At 41.2% G+C, this 18946-nt stretch overlaps 2 protein-coding genes across 10 annotated transcripts in view; one reads left to right on the top strand and one right to left on the bottom strand.

Moving 5' to 3' along the window:
- MOSPD1 (motile sperm domain containing 1) overlaps positions 1 to 11305 on the top strand; it is a 24151-nt gene extending 12846 nt beyond the window's left edge. For all 7 annotated transcript variants that reach the window (XM_058714017.1, XM_058714019.1, XM_058714018.1 and 4 more), the window contains 3 exons: positions 2270 to 2487; positions 7042 to 7203; positions 9456 to 11305. In XM_058714017.1, the coding sequence (XP_058570000.1) occupies positions 2270 to 2487; positions 7042 to 7203; positions 9456 to 9487 (412 nt within the window). In that variant the 3' untranslated portion in view covers positions 9488 to 11305. The remainder of the gene's footprint in view (positions 1 to 2269; positions 2488 to 7041; positions 7204 to 9455) is intronic.
- The window catches only part of LOC131502876 (P2R1A-PPP2R2A-interacting phosphatase regulator 1-like), a 110064-nt gene that overhangs the window by 14527 nt on the left and 76591 nt on the right, over positions 1 to 18946 (bottom strand). The window contains exon 12 of one of the 3 annotated variants that reach the window (XM_058714015.1): positions 3289 to 3595. The exons of 1 other annotated variant lie outside the window; for it this stretch is intronic. In XM_058714015.1, the coding sequence (XP_058569998.1) occupies position 3595 (1 nt within the window). In that variant the 3' untranslated portion in view covers positions 3289 to 3594. Of the gene's footprint in view, positions 1 to 3288; positions 3596 to 10584 lie in introns of those variants that run through there. One more of the 3 variants, XM_058714007.1, reaches the window with a different exon arrangement.

The following is an 18946-nucleotide window of genomic DNA, read 5'->3' as shown; positions in this document are numbered from 1 at the left end:
TATATTTTGAATTTCTGCTGGAAGTTTTAGTCTCAAAATTCTTTTTTTTTTTTCTTAACGTTTATTTATTTTTGAGACAGAGAGAGACAGAGCATGAACAGGGGAGGGTCAGAGAGAGAGGGAGACACAGAATCTGAAACAGGCTCCAGGCTCTGAGCCATCAGCCCAGAGCCCGACGCGGGGCTCAAACTCACAGACCGCAAGATCGTGACCTGAGCCGAAGCCGGACGCTTAACCGACTGAGCCACCCAGGCGCCCCTAGTCTCAAAATTCTTAAGAAGTCCCTAAGATTCCAAACAGGTTGACCAAATACTTAATAGTATTTCATGGTGTTGGAGCTGAGATGTGTGTTAATACTTCCACGAACATTTCCTCATTGTTGTGCTTTTAGTCAGAGCAGGGTCATTTATGAAGGTAAACTTCTGACTTATTCTTTTAAATTTCTCTAGCTATAATAGGGAATTTAGCTTTCTTCGGAACATCCTATTATAGCGGCATTTGGGAAATGAATAACACTACGTTCGCAGAACGATGGTAATAGGAGTTCATCTGAAATGATTCAGCTAATAAGCCTGGAAGTTAATCTATACACACAGGAAGGAAGTGTGTGACTACTCATCTGTAAAAGGTTATCTGAGCTCTTCCAGATAATTTCGTCTTAGGGTGTCAGATAAAGGATTATTTGTTCAAGCTGTTCATATTTAATTTTCACTTTGGAGCCAGTGGTGACCAGATGGATCCATTGACCAGCTCTTTAAAAAAAAATTTTTTTTTAATGTTTTATTTATTTTTGACAGAGAGGGAGAGAGAGACAGAGCATGAGCGGGGGAGGGGCAGAGAGAGAGGGAGACACGGAATCCGAAGCAGGCTCCGGGGCTCGAACTCGTGAACCACGAGATCGTGACCTGAGCTGAAGTCGGACGCTCAACCGACTGAGCCACCCAGGAGCCCCGCCATTGACCAGCTCTTAATTTAAGCTACCGAGTAAACCATATTTGTTTAAATCTTCCATGAGAATGAGAAGCACACGTGTTTTCTGTCCGAACACATTTTCATCCTCTCCTGTCCGTAAGATGATATATCTTTAGAGGACGTGTTTTCACAGGTTCTTTTTGATTTTCATTCATTACACAATAAGCAAAGGACTACTCCAAAGAAATGTAGTCTCTTGCCCAATAAATGTGTTATCTTTGACCTAATCAGTTTGTGTTCTCTATTAACAACGAAGCAAAATAAATGGAATTGCAGATAACTCTCATAAAAATTGAAGTGCTTTAGACTCTTTTCAGAGGAACATGGAAGTGCGTTGTCAGCCTTCTGGTTAGCCTTCTGGTTGACACTGGTCATACTGGGTTATTTACTTATTCAATTGCTTGTTTTTACCTGTGTGCATAGACTTGCAATTCTAAGTCTAGGTGAGGTTTGTTACGTGAATGATAAGTGTCAGTAGAAGTCGATGAGACTTTTGTGAGGAAGAAACCATCTTACATATGTCCTATTTAGTAACTTTTGCTGCCCACAGATATCAAGGGGAAAAAAATGCCATTGCTAAAAGGAATTTTCTTTACCTATGTTTTCTTTTACTTCAGACTTTAAAAACATTTTTTACATTTACTTATTTATTTTGAGAGAGAGAGAGAGAGCAAGTGGGGTGGGGGCAGAGAGAAGGGAGAGAGAGAATCTCAAGCAGCCTTTTCAGCGCAGAGCCGGATGCGGGGCTCGAACTCACAAACTGAGGTCACGACCTGAGCCGAAATCAAGAGACCGATGCTTAACCAACTGAGCCACCCAGGCACCTCACTTAAGAGTTTTATTCTATGTTGCAGAGTATGTGTTCTCATCAGAGATTTTATTAAAACATTTTTTTAAGTTTATTCGTTTTGAGAGAGTGAGAGATTGCACAGCATGAGTGGGGGAAGGGCAGAGAGAGGGAGAGAGGGAATCCCAACAGGCTCTGCGCTGTCAGCGCACAGAGCCCGACACAGGGCTCAGTCTCATGAACTATGAGATCATGACCTGAGCCAAAATCCAGAGTTGGACCCTTAACCGACTGAGCCACCCAGGCGCCCTGTGTTTTCATCGAGTATTTTAGAACCACCCATTTCCTTTTGGTCTATGCTATGATTTTGTTTTAACATCATTAGCCAATTTCTGTATTTGAGTATTTGGGTATAAGTCAGCTGATGTTCTCTTGTATGAAATCTCTGGCTGAATTCCATTTGACAGGCCCCCAGAAACCTAAACAGCATTTATTTTTTAATGTTTTCAGTGTGATTCGTCATAGAGACGTTCGATCCTGTCACTATGGTGTAACGGACAAATTCCGTCTCCAAGTTTCCGAGCAAAGCCAGAGGAAGGCTTTAGGAAGGAAAGAGGTTGTGGCTACTCTTCTCCCGTCTGCAAAAGAACAACAAAAGGAAGAAGAGGAAAAAAGGATAAAGGAACATTTAACTGAAAGTTTATTTTTTGAGCAGTCCTTTCAACCAGGTAGTCTTGGTTTGCTTTGAAAGCCCTTTGGAGGTCTTATGCATGTCTAACTTGAAAACAGGGAGCTAAGAATCATTACTAGAAAAATGATCTGCCCCCTTAAACCTAATTAACTACTTCCAAACCGAACTTAGAGATCTGGTACCCTAACGTCAAGCAAGAGGCCTCGAGCTAGCCTTGAAACAGGGAGAAAGCGTCTCGGCAGCAGCCAAGGCCGTCAGGACAGGGTGCTATAGCCTTTTACATGTGTGTGGCCTGAGAATGCAGCTACCGCGCTCGATGGGGCTAGTGCAATTTGGCAGTTATATACTTTTGTTTCTGTGACTTTCCCGTATCCTTTCTCATTTAATTAGTTCGAAGAAGGAGAGAGATTGTGTTTGGCAATAGGCCAAGCTTGGTGCACCGTTCATATTATTTTGAAAAAAAAAATCTCATTAAAGTTGAAGTTAATTAAACTAAGTAGATTATAATATCCCCTGTGGGCTATTAATTGAATCCCTCTCCATTCCTCATTTCCTTCCAGCTTAGATATTCAGAAGCGTTATGATATATTCTTTCAACATTGACACTATCCTCATATTCAACTCTTTGGACGTCAGTCCTCCTCCCTCTTAACTTCTCATTATCTTCTTCCAACCCTATTATAAGAGGAGGAAGATAAAATTTTCCATAGAAAAACATGGAAACTTTTTGATAGTGATAGATGAATGTGATAGCAGCTGTCCTTGAAATTGCAACATTATCTATGAGGAATTAAAACAAATCTACTTGTCATTACATTAATTCACAGATCCCTATCAGTTTGTTCATCCTAGAGTGTTTATTTGGATACCACAGGGAGTAATGCCTCTTTGATTTACTGTAGGCAAGAGTCTTCTCTGTCCATGCAGGCAGTGCCCAGATTTTCTGCTGTACCAAGACCAGGGACTAGGTAGCAGCCAGTAGATTGCTTTCTTCTCAGCAACTGTCATGGACTGACAGGACCAGATTTTCAGCTTTTGAAGCTGAAAGAGAACCTCTGGTAAATGTCGCTTTGATCTCCGATCAGTATTGCGAAGTCGACTTATAAATATTTATGAAATGCAAGATTCCCCCTGTAAAATGCCTTCTGTAGAATAAGAAGAGTCATATAATGAGTATTTGTTTTTTGATGTTAAATTCATAAATGCATAATTGGTTCATTTCTGTTTTTAACAGACCAGTTTATTTTATTAAAAAAAATTTTTTTTTAGTGTTTATTTTTTGAGGGAGAGAGAGAGACCAGAGCACAAGCAGAGGAGGGGCAGAGAGAGAGGGAGACACAGAATGCAAAGCAGGCTCCAGGCTCTGAGCTGTCAACACAGAGCCCGACATGAGGCTTGAACTCACAAACCGTGAGATCATGACCTGAGCTGAAGTCAGATGCTCAACCGACTGAGCCACCCAGGTCCCCAACAGACCAGTTTAATAGCCAAAAAACATAAGGGTTAAAAGTTCAGTTTTATCTATCTATCTATCTATCTATCTATCTGTCTACCTATCGATAGATATTTCCTTTAGTTTAAAATTTATTACAGTTCTGGTGAAAATCATCCTAAAAGGTTAAGTAATTACAGCGTGTATTAATTGAGCATTTTATTCTTATTTTACTTTGATAATGATCCTTTGGTATCTGAAGTGTATTAGGAAATTCTTCTAATTGTGAAATCAAAGTAGGTAAATGAATGAGGTGATTTCTGTTTTCAAAACAAAACAAAACAAAAAAAACCTCTCTAAGCCAGCCATGTCGGGAAGCTGAAGGAAGGCAAGCACCTTCCTTGTCTCATTGACCGTCATGTCCTCGGCACCTAGCACAGTGCCCGGCACAGGGTAGTTACACAGGAAGTGTGTACGTGGCCTTCACTAGGAGGCCTGGACTTCTCATCTGGCAGGGTCTGTTGGCTTGGTTTTCTTTGTCTTACAAGGTTTCCATGGCTCTCACCAGTCTTCAGAGCGAAGGGGATACTGCAGTAGAGCCCCATATGAAGTCCTGACCGAGCTGTCCAGTTAGCGAGTAGTTACCCCAATGTTTCTAATGTGGCAGGAAACCAAGTAAAGTTTTCTTCTCTAATAGAGTATAAGGGTGATTGATGGAGTCTGTGTTGACAAAGTAGTATTTGTCACTTCTCCTGTTTATTAAATTCATAGTAAATTATGTCTGGTTTCCAGTATGTAGAATTCTACACTTTTTCATTGAGTTTCTCTAAGCTGAAATGTCGAAACGAATCGAGATTGTTTGGGGGGAGGTTTTGAACTGTCCTTATTTTTGCACATCTTTGGCTCAGAAAGATGTTTATTAGACATATTACAAGGGCAACAACGTTGTGAACCTCCGCGAACCAGCCAGAAAATGGTCAAAGGCTAGATCATGAAAGATTTGGGTTTTATAAATGTATTGAAAGGCAGTAAAAATGAGAAATGTCTTCTCGAGTTGATTGTACTAGAAAAGACATAGCAGTAACAAATTCAAAAAGGAAAACAGCACCTACAGTCCCACACACTTCACAGATCTGCTTATGTAAGTGTTCCGTGTTACTTTCCAGACCTCGTCTGTGTGCGTGAATACACTCATACATACATTTTTTTCATTTAACAGAAATTTAAGAGAAACCCACAAAGCATACTTTTACAAACGACCACAGCCCAGGTTTATTAGGAAGATGTTTTGAAAAGATGCAGCTGAACCTTAGTGGGTCTGTCTTAATGATATTACTAATGAACTGCTATGTCTATGCAGTGTTTGAGTCCATGCCCTCTGGCTTAAGAAAATTACAGTCGTCATTACTGTTTGTAACAGTGAAAGACTGAAAATGACCTAAAAGTCCATCGATTGGGGATTGATTAAATTATGAGCGTTCATGAGATGGGATGCCAGGCAGGCATTTATTTACAAGGATCTGATAGAATGATAGATGGTTATACATTGACTTACTAAGAGGCTCAAATATATTTCTGAGAGGAAAAAACAGTTATAGAACACTGTGTATATTATGGTCTCATTTATGTTAAAAAAAGTTTTTACATGTTTATATGGGTATTTATAAAATCCGAAAGGATCTATATCAAGCCTTAACCGTGTTCCCTCTGGGGGGATGGGACCGGTCAGGAAACTGTTTTCTCCATCTCTGTAAAACCTTTGCAACAATCTTGTAGTTTCAGCAAAAAAGCAATTTCCCTTTTGAAAGATTTCAAGCATCTATGCAAATGTCTTTGGAATTTTTCTAAATACTAAAAGTTCCTTGAGATGATCTTTATTGTGGGTTTGTAGCCAGCAGTGTAGTTTTCACAAACAAATGTTTTCCTTGAAAGCCTATCTCTGCAGCAGATATAAAGATATTTCATTTATTAACTAACATAATAAGACTTGTTTTTCGGTATTTATGCTATGGTTTCATCTCATGCAGTAATCACTACAAAATCTGAATTTGTTTTCACCTGTATGGCTTTGGCAAGGCTCCATTAAACTTCATGCAACAGCTAAGGTGTTAATAATTTAGAAAAGCTGCATTTAATAATAAAATGAACAGCGTTATTTCATTAATAAAACACCAGATTGTGTTGCTGTTGGCTATTCCTTTTAATGAAAGAAGGGTGGTGCGAAAAACTAGATGACAGAATGTACTGTTACTGGGTTTCTTAAAAATATGGCCATGAATATTGTACACATACAGCCAGAACTGTCGAATAGCAGGCCTGATCGTGTTTTTTTTTTTTAATTTTATTTGATCGTGGTAAGAACACTTAACATGGGATCTGCCCTACTCACACATTTTTAAGTGCACGATACAGTAGCGTTAACTATAGGCACAATGTTGTACGGCAGATCTCTAGAACTTACTCATTTTACTTTATGCCCATGATTAGCGTCTCCCATTTTAAACACACACCCCCCAGTCCCTGGCAACCACCGTCCTACTCTCCGATTCTGAGTTCGGCTCTTTTAGACACTTCACGTGAGTGGAATCATGCAGTGTTTGTCCTTCTGTGACTGGTTTATTTCATTTAGCGGGATACTTGCCAGATACTGCTTTTACTTTCTTCTTGGCTGTAAATGGGGTAGAGCAGAGGACAAGAATCTTCACAGGTAGCTTTAAAACACTCAAGTAGTACCTTTCTGCTGCTTTAAACATTTTCAAAAACGGTAGCAGGATGCTACAGTTATTAGGACCACACTTGTCTGGAGACCTACCTAAGATGCTCTCAGAAGGCAGTGCGCTCCAAAATGGAGTAGACACAAGAAATACATTGGGGTGAAACTGATTAGGGTGAGGTTGGGGGCGGGGTAAGAATGGTGACCTTTCGGCAGGAGCTCGCTACCTCATAATGCCACTTCACCACTCTATTCTGTAATGGCCCAGCAGTTATGGGCTTCCAGATAAGTCCAGCAGATAGGTCCCCATGGAATGGAAATGTTGGGGAAAGAGAGAAGTCAGACAAAACCAGAATCCTGGTGAGTGGTGGGCAGTTTATGTGAACCAACTTTGGTCTTAAGTCCTTTTCAAACAAGCAGGCTCGGGGATTTTTGTCTTTTTACAGAAAACAGAACTGTCTCTTCAGGACCTAGTTTACTAACTGTCTTCCTGGGAGTGGTGTGCATTGCGGCTTTGATGCTTCCTACGCTGGGGGATGTGGAATCGCTGGTGCCTCTCTACCTCCACTTAAGTGTGAATCAAAAATTAGTGGCTGCTTATATCTTAGGTAAGTGTTTGGAGGATGCATTTGGGTCCTATGTGTGGGCTCAGAGGTGGCGGTGGTGCTGACACCTGTTTAATTTTTTTTTTTTTTTTTTTTTTTTTAGAAAAACAGGTAAGATTGCTTCAAAAGCATGTGTTGAGGTGTTGAGGTAATGTGCACTTTAAGATTTGATTTTTGGCTTTCACTGAGTTCTTTTTTTTTTGAAGGTCATTTATTTAAGTAATCTCTACACCCAACGTGGGGCTCGAACTCATGACCCCAAGATCAGGAGTCGCCCGCTCTTGTGACTGAGCCAGCCAGGTGCCCCTACAATTAGTTCTTTGTAGCCTATTGATCTAGTACCTAATACTGTATTCAGTTATCTTCATTTTGCTGACTTTCAATGGTATAAGACATGTAAAAGATGTAAAATGCATATATTCCACGATCCAGCATTTCTACTTCTAGGGATTGTAGGGAATCACCTCGACGTAGTGCATACAGTGACCTAGGTGAACACTGCAGCCTTGTTGAAACTCGTGAGCCTTTCTCTTTAAGCCCGTTCCCATATTTCCTGTTAAATTATTCTTTCAGCCATCCTAGCTTGAAATCTTATAATTACCTTAACCGAACAGGTACTCAGTACCTGCCATGTGTCAGGGATCAGGGTTCTGGTGATGACAGACCCTGTCTTCGTAGTCTCCTGGCACCTCTTCTGAGACGCCAAGTCATCAGTATTCTTTCAGTGTTCCTTGGAATGCTCTTTTTTTTTTTTTTTAATTTTTAAAAAAATTTTTTAGAGAGTACAGGTGAGCAGCGGGTAGGGCAGGGGGAGAGAGAGAGAATCCTAAGCAGACTCCATGCTCAGTATGGAACCCGGTGCAGGGCTTGATCCTACAGCCCTGGGATCGTGACCTGAGCTGAAATCAAGAGTCGGATGGACGCTCAGCCGACTGAGTCACCCAGGCGCCCCCTTGTCTCTTTTTTTTTTTTAATTGAAAAATTGTCTTCTAAATATGACACCCTACCTTCTGTCTGTGTCCCTTCTCTTCCTATTCTCCCCCCCCCCCCCCCCACACACACCCTTGCCCTTTATTTTCTCCCAAATGCTCCATCACATTGCTGTTAGACCGATGTCCCTTCTGGTCTGGTTTTACGGACACCACTCCCTACTGAGGAGCCTTCAGTGGTTCCCCAAGTCCATAGGAAGAAGTAGGAGTCCACAGTTTGGCATCTAAGGCTCTCCACACTCTGTGACTTCTTTGAGCTAATCTTGTCTAGCTGATTCCCTGTATAAATCCTGGATCGGAGCCTGTTGGATTATTTATTGATTCCCCGAAAAGCTCATTCTGAGAGTCCGCTCAACCTCCTTGTGCTCACTCTTGCCATCTTCCCTCACCTGAAATGCCCGCCGATCGCATTCTCCTTTATCATTCCTGTCAGTCTTTTAGGCTTATTTCAGCTTTACCTTTTGGGGCACCTTTTCTTTTTTTATTTATTTATTTTTTTTTATTTTTTATTTTTTATTTATTTTTGGGACAGAGAGAGACAGAGCATGAACGGGGGAGGGGCAGAGAGAGAGGGAGACACAGAATCGGAAACAGGCTCCAGGCTCCGAGCCATCAGCCCAGAGCCTGACGCGGGGCTCGAACTCACGGACCGCGAGATCGTGACCTGGCTGAAGTCGGACGCTTAACCGACTGCGCCACCCAGGCGCCCCTTTGGGGCACCTTTTCTGACTGCCCTGGTCCTACGCAATTATTCTCCTTCTCTGTACTTTATCACTCACTTTTTTTCCTTAGGCCACTTATTTAGGACTGAGCATATTCTTCTGTTGTTACATTTTTATGGTTTTACGTATGGAGTCTCTTCAAAAGAGGCCAAACAGGAATACTATGCTTCTGTCTCTTTGTGGTCCTAGAGCCCCGGGATGGGCTCGGAATGTGTTTGTCGATGAAGTTGGCGGGCTTTACTGATACTTGAAAATGCTGTGTCTGCTATGTGACTGGATAAAGCGGGAGGTATATTTGATGGTTAAAAAATTAGCTATGGCCAGACATTAGTGATTTAATTAAATCTGTCCAGTGACTGCCCATTGCTATAAATTGGATTTCTTCTGTATAATATCAACTGTTCACACTGACTTTGAATTCTTGGTAGAGTGCCTGTCCATGTGCTGTCTTTTATTTGCTCATTGGGGCCTAAACAATTACTTAGTGAATGGAAGATTTTGTAAAATGCACGGCTTTAACTTTTCTTCAATTTTTTTCTTTCAGGTCTTATCACAATGGCCATACTTAGAACATGAGCAAGGAATTCAGTTGACTTCTGAAGTAAATTTATCTTGCAAATATGAATGTGGACTGCCTTTTATCTCTTTCACTCCATTAACATGCTACAAACTATTGAGTGATTTACAATAATTGCAAATGTATAATTGCAAACGTATAATATATATTTTAAATTACTCTATAATTTTATTTGAAGGACTCTAGCACATTATGATACAGACAGCAAGGATGCCTCAATTACGCCTAGGAAATTATTTGAAAAAATTCTTTTTATATCTAAACCGATTATGCAAAAGACTTTAACCATCTGTTATTTTCTCATCTTTTTTTCTAATTTACTTTGATTAAGGTCGTATGTCCTTCACAGTTAAAGGCCTGAAAGAGCAAACTGACCAGCTTAAATGTAAAATGACATTTCCTAACTACAAACATCAATGTTCCTATGTAAATTATACCTTGTCCTCTCATTATAAACAGTTGCCATGGTGTTTCTAAAATAAGTTTCACGGTTAATGTGTGGAGGGCACCAAGAGAAAAAGCATAAAGTGCTGAGGGATCATGCTTATCCTATCCTAGGATCTCACAGGAGACCAGACATATTTCATTCATCTGGTGAACTACAGCACAGGTTGTGGTCCAGACACAAAGCATGTGGGGGTTTTTGCAACCCTCAGAAGTAGGGTGACTTCTCTATTTGGCCTAAGAAGTCTAAAGGAAGGTAGGCATTTGTTTAGTTAATTGGTTCACCCTGGCTTTACCTCTGGATAATGCTTTCTGTTAACAGGAGGAAAAAAATCGCTTTATCATTTCTTCCTAGCCCTTTGCCCGACTGTAAGCAACTAGACCGGTCTGGGGTTACCAGATACCGGGTGGTTTATATGGAGATGTTTTTCACCTTTAAACTCCAAGCCAAGTATACAAAATCCTTGATAACGTGTCTATTTTATAACAGTCACGGAGATATTTTTTAAGTTTGTATTTATTAAGACAACTTTACCAAAAAAAAGCCCCTAAAGCACAACTATTTACATTTCTTTGTAGCGTCTCTGATCTTTAACCACATATATGCAGTTTGAACTGTTCTTATCATAATAACTGATCTTTTGACTTAGGGTTTTTTTTTTAAGTTTATTTATTTATTGCGAGAGAGAGTGTGCACGCGAGCAGGGGAGGGGCAGAGAGGGAGAAAGAGAATCCGGAGCAGGCTCCGTGCTGTCAGCGCAGAGCCCAACGCGGGGCTCGAACCCACGAACTGTGAGATCATGACCTGAGCCGAAAGCAAGAGTCGGACACTTAACCAACTGAGCCACCCAGGCGCCCCTTGACTTAGGATTTTTATCTGAGAGCACAATGCCTTGAGTCTCTTGAAAATCATCTTTCAGATCTTTTTACAGAACAAACTTCTGCACCTGCTACTGTAGTATTCTCAAGGAATTTACATAAACACAAAATGTATGCCTGAGGTTGGTTTTTGCAGGAAATAGTACTTTGCTTCTAAAGTAAAAGCTACATATACTCTTTCAGAGAAAATCTTCACTGTTTAACCATTTGGGGAAGATAAATCATTAAATGGATCATGTCTGTACATTGTGTAATGACTGAAAAGCACATAAATGTAATCTATTTTGAACTTTGTAAAAAAAAAATATGTTTGGAGGCTATCCTTGTTTCTCTGTCCCTTTCAAGTCCTCTGTGTGTGTGTGTGTGCACGTGTGTGCATCCGCGCATGCGTGCGTCTGTGTGCAAGCGCACACATGTGCGTGTGAGATAACCCGTTGTAAAGGACAAAAATTACTTTGAAAAAATAAAAGAAAATGGAGACCTCCTGAGTTTCACGTTGACTTCCACATTTTATTTGAGTTACCTCTGAGGAACTCAGTTTTAGTCTCCTGTTTCTTAAAGCTGTCTCCTATTCCTGCGAGTTAAATAGGAAAAATAAGGAGTGAGATATGTGAGCTAAAATGTATTAAGTTTCTTAATTTGCCAAGGGAATTCATTTGTTTAGATTTTTTTAATAGGTAAGAGTCACATGCTTCAAAAATCAACTATAAAAAGGTATACAGGGGCGTCTGGCTGGTTCAGTCAGTGGAGCATGTGACTCTTGATCTGGGGGTTGGGAGTTCAAGCCCCACCTTGAGTATAGAGATTACTCAAAGGTGTACAGTAAAAAATCACTACTCGCCATCCCTGTCCATCCCATTCCTTGTCCCCTCAGCTCCTTTCAAGTGACCACTGTTGTTTAAATATGCTTCCACCGTTTCTTTGTCCAAATACATTTCTTGTGTGGCTTACAGCATAATTCACTTATGGTATTTTTACCATGTAAACCTTATCCTAGGGTAGTTGAATTTATGAATCTTTTATGGCTTCTGGATTTTGAATTGTAGAAAACCCCAGACCATTCCAAAGTGCCAAATCATGGATACACACACAAACACCAGTTTGAAGACCTAATGAGAATAATCCATTTAGAGTAACAAACTTAAAAAACCCTAGGTTTAAAGTCCGTAATCTTTTATAAGGCAAACTAAAAGACACTCCTGGTAAAACCAAAACTAGAACAAGTAGACATCTTTTTGTTCTTGGACATACAGTGTTGACATGAAAATTTCCCTTGTTTGTAAGTTATATAAATTTAACGTGGTTCCAATAAGAATACCAAGAGGTTTTGGTATCTCTTTTTTACCCAGACAAGTTGATTCTAGATTCATATGGAGAAGTAGGCACAGCTAGGAAAACTTCTGAAAGAAGATTAATGGGAGAAATTCCACCAGGAATTAAAACATTTATATAACCCCCATAATTCTAGCTGTGGCACTGGGCCATGAAGAGAGCAATCGAAAAGAGTTGGAAGTACAGAAATAGACCCAAATACATCTAGGAATTTAGTATATGCCAGAAGTGTCATCCCCAAACAGAAAAATAATACACTGGTCAATAAATGGCATGAAAACAACTGGATAGCTATCTAGAGAAAAACTGAAGTCGGAATGACGCATTCTATCAAGATAAACCAAATGGATCAAAAATTTGTAAAAAAAAAAAAAAAAAAAGGTGAAACCATAAAGGTGCTAGATCACCATGTGGGGGAATTTATTCCTTTATCATCTTGGAAGGGGGTTATTTTTGAAGACTAAATCTGTAACCAATGTCTTTCGTAGGCAGCTTTCCTCCTCTCTTCAGTGTGTCCTTTCCCAGTTTTGTAAAAGGACGCCCCCCCCTCCAACCAATGAGTTTCCAAAGTAGATTCCCAGAATCATAAAGCAGTTATGATTAATTCAACTTTAGTCTCAAGTCCTTCCCTTTCATTCGAAACCTGTCACATTTGGACAGGCTGTAATCACCGAGAACTGGGTGACTGGCAGGTGATCACACACTGTGTGTCTGCGCTACCGGGATTTACAGTGCGTTGGAGTGTGGTGGGATGGGGGAAGGGAGGAACAAGATGAACCTCAGTCTTGGACCCAGTTCCGCGCTCAAGCGTGTGGCACACCCACAAATGCTGCAGGAGTTGGAAGGATCTGAGCTGGCACTTAAAGGGTGGGCTCGATTCATATACAGAGTTGGGTTCACAAGAAAAGGCAAGGATGAGTGCGCCACAAGAGGAGGCCAGTTGTTTTGAAATAATTTCCAGGGAGATATTTGAGACCGTGATGTATGTGCCATTATTTCCTGTCTGCCATGATTGAAGGCACTGACCACGAAGAACCAAACTCTCCAAGGGGCCATAGGTATTACAGAGTTTAATCAGGAACAAGGTAAAGAAATAGTTGTCATCGTGAAACAAATATGATTCATCCTGAAAGCAGCCGGCAAACAGGAAATGCACAGCAAGAGTTGTAATTATCTGTCGCGGCAGGTGTTTGTCACCTCGAAATCGTTAGGCCTGCACAATTCTTCCACCCAAGTTAACTTCAAAAGGACTTGCACAAAGTCGGCATGGAAAGTTCAGGTTTCTAGAAGGGATTCTGGAAATGAGCGTCTTTGCTAGATATTTTCATTTGCAAACATTTAAGGGGAAAGACAGCACAGCGGCTGCCGAGAAGACACCTTTGGGGTTTCAACATGAACACGGAAACAGCGCTGACATTTCAAAACGTTGTTATTATGAAAAAGATGGGACATTTCCAGTAGCACCTAAAGCCCTGGCATTTGGAGAGAATACGCTTAAAAGGGACAACTTAAAATGGACCGAAAGGAAATTGGAGGGAGTGGGTTGGAACTAGAAGATCCAGACGGAGAGCCCCACAGAGCCTAGCTGTGTTAGCCCAGAGGGAGAATGCCAAGTTCGTGATTATTTCATTAGGAAAATATTTGCTACACCTATAATCTGGAAGTGATAAACAACATACCAGGGCAGAACATTACTCTCCAGGATTAAATACCAAACAAAATAACAAAGAGTTGACCCAGCTACAGACTATCGGGATGAGGCCTTGTCCAGTTACCACATCAAAGACCCTGCCATCGGCAGAAAAAAGAGGAATCAATTAGGACACTGGTTGGGAGAGGCTTTATACTTTATGTAACCAAGAGGAAAAAGAAATGCAAACAGACTAAGCTCAAGCTGGCTGCTTCCTTATTTTGTTCATTTAGTTTCTTTCTGACTTGCCCCCATCACTTGGTGAATCAAAAGACGTCCAAAAATTTGGGGGCACCTGTCCTGAACTGTGTCAGCTCAGTACCTAATAAAAACCAGGCCCACTTCAAGGAAGATGATGAAGATTGTCCAGCTCACTCTGTGTGTTTTCCAATTTTGCATGGCAATTGTTTTGTGAATCATGGACTTAATGAACGCGCAAGCTGGGCAGTTCCGGATGTGATCCGGGTAGGTGGAGAAAAGCCCTGGTTCAATAAAGTGAAAAGAATAAATGATGTTATGAGGATGTGGACAGACTTTAGTCCACCAAGGTAGAGAAAAACAATGCAAAAAACATTGTGAGAAAATGAAGTGTGAGTTGTGCTAATAGTAAGGGAAAAAATGTGCTAAATCCTGGGGTGGATGGGGAAATTACTTTTGTACAATCATAGGTCACAGAAGGCAAGGTTATGAATGGATTTATTTGCAGAATTGGAAAGAAAGCTTTCTGTCTTCTAATGAACATGTTGTTGGAGGTAATCACTGTACTAGGCAACCTGTATCTCTTGCGGCTCTCACGCTGTTAGGAAACAGGTCTCTTTTGTTTGTGGGGTTTTTTTTAATATTTATTTATTGTGGAGAGACAGAGAGAGACAGAGCATGAGCAGGGGAGGGGAAGTGAGAGAGGAGACACAGAATCCGAAGCAGGCTCCAGGCTCTGAGCGGTCAGCACATGAGCCCGACGCGGGGCTTGAACTCAAGAACCGCGAGATCAGGGCGCCTGAGTGGCTCGGTCGGTTAAGCGTCCGACTTCGGCTCAGGTCGTGATCTCACGGTCCATGACTTCGAGCCCCGCGTCGGGCTCTGTGCTGACCGCTCAGAGCCTGGAGCCTGTTTCGGATTCTGTGTCTCCCTCTGTCTCTGCCCCTCCCCTGTTCATGCTCTGTCTCTCTCTGTCTCAAAAATAAATAAACGTTAAAAAAAAAAAATTAAAAAAAAAAAAAAAAAAAAAGAACTGCGAGATCATGACCTGAGCCGAAGTTGGACGCTCAACCAACTGAGCCCCTTGTGGGTGTTTTCTTGATTAGACTTCATCATTTAGAACAGTTCTGGGTTCACAGCAAACCTGAGCTGAAAGTACCGAGAGTTCCCATATACCCCATGCCCCCTCCCTACATGCGTAGCCACTCCACTATCCATATCCCCCAGTTGTGCATTTTTTTCAATGCGTGGACCTCCACTGACAGGTCATTATCACGCAAAGTCCATAGCTTCTATTAGGGTTCACTCTTGGTGTATATTCTGTGGGTTTGGACAAATGTATGATGACCTGCATCCACCATTATAGTATCCTACAGAATAGTGTCACTGCCCTAAAAATCTGTTGGGGTTTTCTTCTTGGAAAATGTTAAACATGTACAGAAGCAGAGAGAATAGTATAATGAACCTCTCCCACGTACCGATTACCTGCCTTCAGAAATGACCAACCATGGCCAATCTCAAAGAGCCATTTTGCAAAGGCTATGGGAACATAGCTATAGGCAGATTGGTATTGTGTTTGAGGAAAAAGGGTTTCTTCTCAGTAATTTTTAAGTGAGAGATTGAATTATTTTGGGGTGCTCCTGTATTAAGGAACTAGCTGTGCTGGCCACTTTGCAAATGACTAGCAGCATGGCCATCACCTGGGAGCTTATTGGCCATGAAGAATCTCCCGCCCACCCCAGAACCTACTGAGTCAGAGTCAGCAGTTCAACAAGATCCCCAGGTGATGTGTATGTACATTAAAGTTGAGAAATACTGACTGCCTGACCTAGGCCAGACACTTAAAATAGCCTCCTAACGATCCGACAACACTTCAAGGCAGATGTTATCTTGCCCAGTTTACAGATGAGATAACTGAGGCTCCGATAGATTATTCAGTCTTCCCAAGAGCTCACAGCTAAGAAATTTAGATCTGTCTGGCTTCACAGTTTTTGATTTTACCACTTAGAGCATGCAGCCTCCCCACGAGGGAGTTTACTTTTGGGGCAACCCAGTAAAAAAAGAAAAGATAATAGTATGTGTTTACACAACACAAAACAACGAGCCATCTCAGCAACAACAACAGCAAACAACAACAGAAAACCACACGGTTGGCTATTACGCAAGCAATCGCTTCCTCCACTGAAAGACCTTTTCGCTTTCCAAGCCACTGTTACGGCATCACGTAGACAGCTCAATATTTTAGAGTGGTCACAAAACAAAACAAAACACAACACTGGAGCAGCGATCAAAGGTACTCCCCCTTGACAGTGACTGTGGACCCACACAGGAACGAGACTGCAACCACAGTCTCCCAGCACAAAGGGAAGATACATTATCGACCTGCAGAGCTGGGCAATGAATTAAAAAAAAAAAAATCAGCCAGACTGGTTTGACATCACATGGGCAGGAAGGGTAGGCTGTTGACTGACTGCTGTTGCACCTTCCAACCAGCTGAGTGGTCTGAGCCTATCAGACCTGTGCAGGAGAGCTGCTTCCACGGAGAAGGGGCCCTTAAGTGGCTGGGTATTGCTGGGCAAGGCCACAGGACATTTTGTTTTCTGAGGAGCTTTTCGAAAAGGAATATTACAGGAAAAGGTAGAAAAAGCACAATTCCTGGATCATGCTCGTCTGAGAACTCATCAGATCTCAGGAACTTCTCCCCTGTAAGCCTGGGAGATGAGGCCATCTCCTTCTCTTTCTGCTGTCCTAATGACCCTAGGGACCTGCGTTAATGGGTCAGCACGGCTACTTGGTTTTGCAACGAGTCGATCTGCTGATTAATTAGCCAGTAGCAGGAACCCGATGAAGTTCTCAGCTCAAAGCCCCAGGGATCCAGTTCAGGGCACGCTGCCCTCACAAAGAAAGATCAGGTGAAGAGACACACAAACTGGCCTGGTCATAGGCACCACGGGGTTATTCTGATTGACTCTCCACTTTACAACCAAATGACCTGGACACAACTCGCTGTTGTGAAACAGTAATCCTACTGAAAAGTAGTAAACCTATTGGCTCCGCAAAGCTAATTGCCTTTATGGCTGAGATCAAATTCCTAGTATTTGGATGACTTTATCCCCCACTCTTGTTTTTTTTTTTTTTAACTCTGCACTCTAATGATTTCATAATATTTTATGGCCAACCTCACCCTCTTGCTAAAAAATATAATGAACCCTAAGAATGGAGTCATGATCGGCCAAAAAGCCCGGCCTAAGGTAAAACAGATAAGACTTTAAGAGTTATTTTAAGAATGTTTTTCTATTTCAAGATTGCTCTGGCTATGCAGGGTCTTTCGTGACTCCATACAAAATTTAGGATTGTTTGTTCTAGCTCCGTGAAAAATGCTGTTGGAATTTTGATAGGGATCGCGTTAAATCTGTAGATCACTTTGGGCAGGAAAGACATTTTAACAATATTTGTTCTTCCAATCCATGAGCCTGGAATGTCTTTCTACTTCTTTGTGTCACCTTCATCTTCTTTCATCAATGTTTTATCATTTTCAGAGCACAGGTCTTTCACCTCTCTGGTTAAGTTTATTCTTAGGTAGTTTATTATTTTTGGTGCAACTGTAAATGGGTTTGTTTTCTTAATTTCTCTTTCTGCTGCTTCATTATTCGTGTATAGAAATGCAACCGATTTCTGTACATTGATTTTGCATCATGTGACTTGAATTCATGTGTCAGTTTGAGTAGTCTTTTGGTGGAGTCTTTCGGGTTTTCTATATAGAGCATCATGTCATCTGCAAAGAGTGAAAGATTTACTTCTTCCTTACCAAATCTGCATGCCTCTTACTTCTTTTTGTTTGCTGTGGCTAGGACTTCCAGTGCTATGTTGAATAAAAGTGGTGAAAGTGGACATCCTTGTCTTGGTCCTGACCTGAGGGGAAACGCTCCCACAAAAGACCTCGAATAGCCAAAGCAATCTTGAAAAAGAAAAAACTGGAGGTATCACAATTCCAGGCTTCAAGTTAGGTTACAAAGCTATACTAACCAAAACAGTATGGCACACAAAAATAAACACACAGATTAATGAAATAGAATAGAAAACCCAGGAGTGCCTGAGTGGCTCAGTTGGTTGAGCATCTGACTTTTGATTTCAGCTTGGGCCATGATCCCAGGGTTGTGGGACTGAGCCCCGAGTTGGGCTCCATGCTGAGTGTGGAGCCTGCTTGGGATTCTCTATCCCTGTCTCCCTTGTTTGCTCTATCAAAAAAAAAAAAAAAAGAATAGAAAACTTAGAAATAAACCCATAATTGTATGGTTAATTAATCTTTAACAAAGGAGGAAAGAATATGCAATGGAAAAAAGAGTCTCTTCAACAAATGGTGTTGGGAAAACTGGGCAGCTACATGCAAAAGAGTGAAACTGGACCCCTGTCTTACACCACACACAAAAATCAACCCAAAATGGATTAAGGACCTAAATGTTGAGACACAAAATCATAAAAATCCTAGAAGACAGCACAAGCAGTAATTTCTCTGACATTGGTTATAGTGACACCTTTCTAGATAGGTCTCCTTGAGGAAAGGGAAATAAAAAAAAATAAACTATTGGAAATGCATCAAAATAAAAGCTTCTGCTCAGCAAAGGAAACAATCAACAAAACTAAAAGAAAACCCACTGAATGGGACAAGATATTTGCAAATGACATATTCAAATAAGGGGTTATTATCCAAAATATATAAAGAACTTACCCAACTCAACACCTCCAAAAACAAATAATCAAATTAAAAAACGGGCAAAAGACATGAAGAGACACTTCTCCAAAGAAGACATCCAGATGGCCAACAGACACATGAAAAGATACTCGACGTCACTCATCATCAGGGAAATGCAAATCCAAACCATAGTGCGATATCACCTCACATGGGTCAGAGTGG

Source organism: Neofelis nebulosa, chromosome X, assembly GCF_028018385.1.
Source record: "Neofelis nebulosa isolate mNeoNeb1 chromosome X, mNeoNeb1.pri, whole genome shotgun sequence".
Lineage (NCBI taxonomy): Eukaryota > Metazoa > Chordata > Mammalia > Carnivora > Felidae > Neofelis > Neofelis nebulosa.
Note: the sequence above shows the minus strand (reverse complement) of the source record. Positions and strands in the feature narration are given on the sequence as shown.